This window comes from Phragmites australis, chromosome 4 (genome assembly GCF_958298935.1).
Source record: "Phragmites australis chromosome 4, lpPhrAust1.1, whole genome shotgun sequence".
Lineage (NCBI taxonomy): Eukaryota > Viridiplantae > Streptophyta > Magnoliopsida > Poales > Poaceae > Phragmites > Phragmites australis.
This window is the reverse complement of record NC_084924.1, coordinates 28,031,509-28,040,134: the sequence shown is the minus strand read 5'-3', so window position 1 is coordinate 28,040,134 and position 8,626 is coordinate 28,031,509. Positions and strand designations below refer to the sequence as shown.

Sequence of the window (8,626 nt, the reverse complement as noted above, 5' to 3'; positions counted from 1 at the left end):
TTAGAGTTAAAGTCACCAAATTCCTCTTGCACTAAAATCATGATGTCTGCATCCAATAGCCGAGAGAAAAAAAACCTCCTCTAGGGGGTCTGGATCTCCTCCTTATATAGAGGTGATATACCGTTTACTATCTACTTATAGTCAATACGAAGTTATTTTTTTTATAGTCCAAGTAGATAGATATGTCTTGGATATTAGTTTTTTCGAGTTGGGTAAACAATCGAGGCCTTCTTGATATACATCTTCTGGATTCCAGGCATATCAGATACTACGGATTCGGTTTCATAATATCCGGAGTTGTTAAGTATGCTCACGGCCTACCTATTCGTATATGATATACTTCTTATGCATATATACTCTATAGTTAGATATTCGACAAGTTTTATATTATTTACTGTGTAGTTATTGTAAGCTAAAATAATAGTATAATTTCTTTTGTCAATCTTGGATATGTATGTTAGATAAGTGGTATTTTAAGATTTTTCTTTACTGGGAAGGGAAAATTGTTTACTGTTTGGATGGGTAGATTTGTTAGGGTTTCAATCAATGGATAAGGTATAGCTAGACGAATAAAAATAAGTTTCTGGGGTATTGTATAGCTCATTAATACGGAGTTTGAAATTAGATCCCAAACAAGAGTTGGCCAATAGCATTGTACTCAAAATGTAGAGGGATCGTGAAAAACTACTAAATCATCCCTGACTGGATGCACGTGAATTTGTCCCCTGTTGGAAGGGAATAAGTATTTATCATCCGTTCAACAAGTGATATGTATTTATTGCTCGGACGACAGACGTACTCTTGTTTTATACGGTATAGATACATAAAAAAAATCCAGAAATCCTATTTCGTCTTCGACATAGTTGGAGCCCGTGTAAACCTTCCCCAGCTTTACAGCCCGGCCCACGTAAGCGAGCGCTCTCTCGGAGTCTCCACCTCGCCCTCCTTTTTCTATCGTTCTCAGTCCCCTCCCTCTCCCTCACCCTCACCTTTCCAGCCGCCACTTCTAGAAGCTTCTAGGCTGCGTCGCCCATGGCCGCGGAAGCCAAGGCGCCAAGCCTCGCCGAGGTAAGCAGAACTCCGACTCCAAGAGCCCCTCCTCCTGCGCCGACAGCTCCCGATCCGAAGTTCGCGACCCGGTACGGCAGATCTAGGGGGTGGCTCCATCCAGATCTGCGTGTCCCCGTTGGCCTATTGCCGGATGGGGTTCGGTGCGGCCTTCTTAAACGTTTTGTTGGTTTGGTTGCTCGAGAATCTGGTGGGATTGGGGACCTGTATGCGTAGATATTAAGGTTTTTTAGTGGAAGAACATCAGGTTAGCTCCTCCCAGTTTGAATTTGGTTTGGTAATAGTATCTAGTAGCCCGTGCCGAATGCTGCTTGATCCGAAATTCGCGTCCAGTATGCTCTATTTGGTGTAATCTAGTTTCCTCTAGTGGAAGTTTGGAGCATTTAGGCGTGCACACGTGTAGAAGTTTTTGGGTGATGTCATAGATTTTGCTTGAAATACTTGAAGTTTGGTGGGGCTACCAGTGTTTCTTGTAGCCGAGAAGTAGCACAGAGAAGTAGTGATGCATTAACGTTCTAGGAGAGTTGGTGATTTTGCAAAACTATATATTTTGTTTGGTCTATGAAATCAAAATAATTAGGAAGTCTCCTAGAGATTATATATTTTGTTTTTTGGGAGAGATTAGTACTACATATTTTCTATGTAACAAAAGGATATTGGCACATATTTTCTGTGCAATAATATATTATGAGTAAAACAAAAGGGAAAAGGAAACGAAGACAAGAAGAATTAACAAGTGAGCTGCCAGGCTGTCCTGCCCATCAAGCCAGCCCACAAAACCAACCCATCAACTCATTCTCTAACCCTAGCCCATCCAACCCATGTTAGCTACCCCCACCTCCACTCACGCATACACGCAGCGCAGCAGCAGCTGCCCATGTTAGCTGCCCCCCCCCCCCTCCACTCACATGCACGGAACACGCAGGCAGACCGGAGAGGCGACAGAGCGGCGGGTGGATCAATTGCGGGGGGCGGACGACGTCATGGCGAGATCCAGGCGAGGCGGAGGAGATCCTGATGCCGGCAGCAGTGGAGGCAGCAGCCGCCTATTGCGCTCGGGCTAGGGTTGTGGAATGCAGACCTCGACTACACAAGTTAGTCTCAATAGTCAACACTTCTATTTACCTCTTTGGCTGCCATACTCGCCGAAGCCGTGGCATCGGCGTGGCGACCGTGGATTTTCCGCAACTGCGCTATATCATCACCATAGCGACGATATACCTACGCCTTAACAACTATGATTGGTACTTGCTAGAGATCCTATGTTTAGCCTAATGAGTTGGCCTGATCTATAAACAGGGAAAATCATGGGTTGGCCTGACCCTATATTTACCACTAGAAATTACAAGAATCATGAGTTGCTACTCCCTCCGTTTGCGAATAACTGTCAACTTTGACTGACAATAATTTTTCGAATATGTAAAGTAAAATGGAAAAAATAGTGTTAGATTTGCCATCGAAAGTACTTTATGAAATATACTTATAGTTACTTACACATACACCTGTGAAAACTTAAGCAGTCAAAGTTTGCATAGTGGAGTCAAAGTTATCAGATATTTGTAAACAGATGGGCTACCTTAACAGTTGTGTTAGACAATATAGTTTGGATCAGTGGATGCTATGTTTGTAGTTGGAATCGTAAAATAGGTTTGATGTGTCCTATGAAGAACACATCCATTTTGTTAGGAGAATGGAAGATGATGTAGGTGGTTTAGATACAATCAAGTCAGTGGCTTTTTCCATGTGAATTGGAATGTTTTTATAGATCGGTATAATGTAGTTTTTTTAAAACAAATTTTAGCAATATCCGTCATGTTTGCCAATATTTTTTTATTAGTGTTTTAAAAAGCAATAGCCACTAGTTGGGCAGGCTAGGGGGACGCTTATGCGGTCTAGATGGTAATTAGGCTCCATCATTGAGCATAGCATCTAGGGACTTGGCAGCCAATTTTTGAAACAATATTCTGTACAAGAATTCATCTCGCGCATATTCCCCATTTTCCTTATGCGAACCTTATGTTCTCTATTCTTATTTTGATCTTTTGATGTCTTATGTTTACTAGATCATGCCATTGGATCTGCTTATGCTTATGTTTACAACTGCTATAGGAAACTTGAATGCATGTGTTTTGTTCGATGGCATTGGATATGCTTATGTTTACAATTGTTGTAGGGAACTTGAGTGTACCTGTTTTATTCGATGTTGCATGTTTTTCTTTAAAAATTTGTGTCATATATTGGAATTATGTTGTTATGTATGTTAATATGATGAAGTGTGTTATATGGGTTTCAAGTACTTTTACAATAAGTTAGTGACCACTACCCTGCACTAGTTTAACTACTTGATGAATTATTGAATTGTGGTTGGCATTTTAGCACAGGTGAAGGTTATTCAGTAAGGCTTGTGCATGTGCTTTCCTTCTTGAATATCACTTTCACTTAGTGGAAGCTGTTATCGTGTTTGCGGCTTGCAAGAATTTGCAAAGCATATTGAGTTTAGTAGACCATTGTTACACATGTGTCGAATAGGTTCCTTTTTCAAAGTTATCTGTGCATGCTGGCATCTGGTGCGTATTGACCAAAGGGTTATCTAGTTTGTGGTAGATGCAAAATTTGATTTCTTTGATGTATTTTACTAAAGAAAAGTCACATGTCTTAAAAATGATAAATAATGATCTTCTGAATTTTCTGGTTACGTTTAATTTGATGATCCAGAACTAATGGTATTCTCGTGTTTTATCTGTAGGAATATTCGCTTCCACCACAGGAAGATCCAGTGGAAAAAGTAGCTGAAGAGAAACCCTCTATTGGCACTGAGACTGAAGCTGCCCCCTCAACAAATGATGAAAACCCTCAAGCTGATGGGACTACAACTGCTGTAGAAGACAAGAATGAAACTTCTGAAGTGCAAGATGTTCCTGGCGAGTCGGAGGCAGAAGAAACCAACCTTGCAGCAGAGGAAACAAGTGAGACTGCTGGGGAGGAAGAGTTTGAGGAGAAACCCGATATTAAGGTTTGATTCTGCCCAAAAAGGAAAAAAAAACTGATGGTGGAATATCAATTCATTAACTTCATGTTAATGGATCCTAATCATGTTTCTACTTTCAATATACAGATTGAAACAGCTCCAGCAGATTTTCGTTTCCCAACAACAAATCAAACAAGGCACTGTTTCACACGCTATGTTGAGTACCACAGGTAGGATTTGTGATTATTATATTTTATAAAGTTGAGATAAATAGGTGACATTGTTTTACATTCAGTCATTCTCAATAACTGTGTAATCAGGTGTGTAGCTGCGAAAGGAGAGGGTGCGCCTGAGTGTGATAAGTTTGCAAAGTACTATCGATCCCTTTGCCCAGGAGAATGGGTATGTATTTCTTGCTTTTGCCACTATAGTTTACGCTATGTCCTTGCTGCCTGTTTCTGTGTTTAGATTAGTAGAGTAAATCTTTGTGGCATGTGGAGTATGCTCTTCAAGTTGATGACAAGCCTTCCACTTTATGGTAGTACTTTTTTTCCTTGAAAAATGCAAGAACTTTAGTGCATGTTTGGATATGCTGCCTCACCTTATCTTCTCTGGCAAGGTTACAGAGGAGGATGCAGGTTCGGTTTCTTGCATAGCCTTGCTTTTGGGCCAGGTGGGCAAGGATTTTTTTTTTTGTGTGTGTGTTTGAGGGAGAGCCAAACGGTTTTGGCATTATTGAGGTTAGGCAAGGATACAAAGAGGCCAAACATGATCTTAGGAGTCCATAATAAACCTGCTTCTGTAGTGCTTTAGCTATTAACATGCACTTCAGTAACCATAAATGTTGATATAAAAAATATCCTATAGCCTTGGTTCTCCATATGTTGTAGTTCGTTAAGTTGGATATATTGAATTTTCTTCAGCGGAAGTTTTAACTACCTGTGGATGCATAACTGGTTAATTTGGATTCAAGTATTAAATATGTTTGTCTGGCGAATGGCGAGCAATATGGTGTTTTTTTCTGGAACAGCATATAATCTATGGTTTGATATATTTAGTCCATATTGCTATATAAAGTAATTTGTATGATGCTGGGCACTATTGCCATTTGAATTTAAGTTATGAATATACGTGTTACTGGTCAATGTTGAGCTTGAGCCCAATGTCTGCACATGTTGCCTTCATACTTTTGCCTGTGTGTAATTCGTTCTATTCATGAGCTAGAGATAGAAGTGAATTGATTGTGCAGTATACAACAGTGCCTAGTGAATAATATGAGTGTTCCATATGCCATCTTTTGGCCATATGCATATTGATCATTTAAAGATATTTAATAAATAGTTGCATATGCACACATGTAACTATATAAGCATTATTGAACCCAGGGTTTTTCACCAGTATTATCTGATTGCACCCAGAACACTAACCCTTTTTCCAATTAGTGTTTAGTCCCTCAAAGTTTGTCGCATCAGTGTGTTACTGGCTGAACCTCGAAAATATGACTGAATAGTGTTTTCATATGCAGGTTGAACGCTGGAATGAGCAACGCGAAAATGGCACCTTCCCTGGACCTCTGTAATCCCGTGCGAATGGAGAATGAACTCACGATGTTGCGGTGGCCTCTCTTCCTTGGTAACTGGTGCCAAGTTATTAGAGGCAGATAAATCGTCTTTTTTGGAGAACTTTACAAAATAAAAGATTCTTTTTGTCGTGAAGAATGCCTTGTTACTCTTCCTAACGGTCATTTTCTTCACCACTGAGAAACCTGCATCACAGTTACAATTTTATTCTACTTGAGAAAGGCTAATGTTTCCCCATCTTGGCCCTGTAACACAGATCGATTGTGGCATTGCACGACAGATTTGGTGCATTGACATTACGTTTCGCTGGGAATAGCCTGACACGAAAGGTCTGGACAACACTTTGCTGATCTAGCATACTCGGTTTAGAGTTTTGCAGGCCTTGTGCAGTCCGAGTACCTAGAAAATTGTGGTTGGTCTGTGACTTAGCACACCTTATGTTCCAGACCGTTCCCCTCTGTGAACAGTAGAGAGCGGAGCTTTTTCGGATGATTCGTTTCCGCTGTCGGCTCTCCCTCTCATTTGGTGGCCTTTTTGGCTCTGGAGGGGGTGGGGAGGCAAGAAGCCGACGATGGATGTAGTTTTTTCTAGCTTTTAATGTAGATCTAGCTATCTAAGTAGTTTAGCTTTTTGCTCCCATGGCTATGAGCTTGGGTGGCTTCTTTTGGTCCTTGCAGGGTGTCTTTGGTGCTGGTGCGAGGTTCGTGCGAGGTTTTGGTGCTGGCGTGCAGTGCAGGCGGGTGTGGGGACTAAGAAGCCTTAGCAACGTGGGCTCGGCGTGGCGGTGCTCGGGTGCCTCCGACCTGCTGCGTGAGCTCATCGAGCTGGGGTCCTCCACATGCTGCTGTCCGCGTTCGTTGCCGCCACCGATGCGTGTTTCTCCCCATCTCTCCTCGCTCGCCTTCGGCTCGCCATCGGTGGGGGTTGGGTAAGGGATCATCCGATCTTCGGTGGATGTGTTTGTGCGGAGGTCGGCTCGTTGTCTGCGTTGTTGCGCTTTTACGCTGCTGGGGAGAGACGGGGCTGCGGGCGCTGCTTCAGCCTGCCTTGGATCCCTGGTCAGCCGCCTCCTCGCCACGCCGCTTGTCCGGTCGTGCTGAACCACGTCATCGACTTGCAGGCCGCCATGTCGCTCGGTGCGTGGTGCCGTCGCGTGGCTTCCGACATGTGCCTCGTCGTCGCCCTTCGGTTCGCCACGTCGCTTGATGCGTGGTGCCGTCACGCGGCTTCCGTCCTGTGGATGCGCTGGTATTTGTGTTTGTGTGTAGACTGTGTAGTAGTAAGTGTTTGCGTATTTGGTATTGTATGGTTGTGTATGTGTACATGTTTGTGTACGTGTACGTGGTTTGTAAGAGTTTGCGTATGTGATCTCGCCGAACCCTGGTTTGCACGAGTTTTGTTGAGGACCTCGGGTTTGGGAGTCAGCTGTCGAGGCTGCAGCCAGGATACGTATGTGTTCTTTCTTAAAAAAAACACTTTCCATCTACAACCGACGATCGTCGTAAATCTATCGAATCCCGTCCTGGGCTTGCTTGGGCTCACCAGCGTCATCGGTGTTAGGATCTATTCTTGAGTAGTTGGACTTCGCTCTGGCGGATGCTGATTTGTCTTCCTTGTAGGCAGAGGATGTACTGTGCTACAAGTCTAATATAATTCTCGTCCCACATCTAGTCAGGGCGGTTACCCAAAAAAAAAAACTTTCCTGATGTTTTCCACTTGAAGAGTCGTTCCTAGCTATTGAGCTACAGGAGCGTGAGGTGACCTTAAGGCGATTGCTTGTTTCTAGTGTTGATCTAGTCGTTCCCCTTCCTTCGATGGGCTCTTACGCCTTGGGGGAGGGGAACGGGTATATTGATGTTCGGTGTAGGTAGTTTAGTAAGAGTAGCCTTAGTTTGATAGGGTAGTTTTAAGTTTTTCAGATGGTGTATTTTGCCACGGTTGTGCTAATGTGGTCTTTGTTCGTCAAGGTTGTCTATGGTGGGTTTGTCATAGTCGATGTTCGCTCCTACAACGACTTTGATGGGTATGTATTGATGAGTATGGTAGGTGTGTTTGTGTTACATTTGGGAGGACGGATTTCTTCCCTCTTTTGTGTTGTGTGAAATGATCGAATGATCTAAGAGGGGGTGAATTAGGCTCCAACTAAAAACTAATTTTACCGAATTCTAAAACAAGTAGCAACCTTACTTTAGATAAAAGAAATGCAACTACTCAGACAAGAAAGTAATTAAGCAAGCCAGAACACAAAGTAAATGTGAAATTTAAAAGCTTGCAAAAATGTAAATGCTCAAAGTAAATATGAGAATGTAAAGAGATAGACAAGAAGACATCGATTTTTTTTCTAAGGTATCGAGGAGTTGGCACTCCCCCTAATCCTCATTTGAGCATCTACTAAGGATATCGCTCCCCTTGAGCCACCAAAACTCAAGCGCTCCCTCATGATTGTTACTTCTCTATGTCTGGATTGATGGTCATTAAATCAAACATATCACTCTTCTCGAAGCTCCTACAAGAACTCCAAGAGCTCACCAAGACACCTCCAATCATCAAAGACCGGTCAGGTGTTACCAACCACCAAGAGTAATAAGTCAATAGCTTTATTTGACTAAGATCAAGTCTAAACTACAGCTAGATACACATTTACTACTCTCAATACACTAATGATGTCATTAATCTTTAATTAAGAACTTTGCAAATCACTCTAGTGCACTCTCTAGGCTCCTCTAGGTTCGCAAGAGTCATTAGTATAACAAAATGAAGAGGTATTTATAGGCTAGAGATCTAAATCTAGTCGTTGCCCAACCACTCATATTTTCTATGAATGTCGGATGATCCGACGTGCACCATCTCACACACACCGGACCATACAATGTATACCTTTTCCAGACATTGATCACTGCCAACTATCACTAGCCATTACTGCTCTGAAAAGCTTCGGCGAAACCTCCTGTTCACACACCGGACCATCCGGCATGTGCAACCACGCCAGACGTTAAAACCTTCGCTAGAA

The 8,626-nt window shown here is 42.6% G+C and overlaps 1 protein-coding gene across 1 annotated transcript; it reads left to right on the top strand.

Annotated features, from left to right (window-relative positions):
- The first annotated feature begins 913 nt into the window (after window positions 1-913).
- Window positions 914-5,853, top strand: LOC133915993 (cytochrome c oxidase subunit 6b-1-like). The gene is made up of 5 exons (XM_062359454.1): window positions 914-1,068; window positions 3,815-4,081; window positions 4,184-4,266; window positions 4,357-4,438; window positions 5,562-5,853. Exons 1-5 carry the CDS (start codon window positions 1,033-1,035, stop codon window positions 5,613-5,615), a joined length of 522 nt encoding a protein of 173 aa, XP_062215438.1. The 5' UTR covers window positions 914-1,032; the 3' UTR covers window positions 5,616-5,853.
- The last annotated feature ends 2,773 nt before the right edge of the window (window positions 5,854-8,626 follow it).

Excerpts from the sequence above, each read along its gene's own strand:
- LOC133915993 (XM_062359454.1), top strand. The coding sequence starts at position 1,033 with ATGGCCGCGGAAGCCAAGGCGCCAAGCCTCGCCGAG. Across the intron at positions 4,082-4,183 it reads AGGAGAAACCCGATATTAAG|ATTGAAACAGCTCCAGCAGA; the intron begins GTTTGATTCTGC and ends TTCAATATACAG. Across the intron at positions 4,439-5,561 it reads CCCTTTGCCCAGGAGAATGG|GTTGAACGCTGGAATGAGCA; the intron begins GTATGTATTTCT and ends TTTCATATGCAG.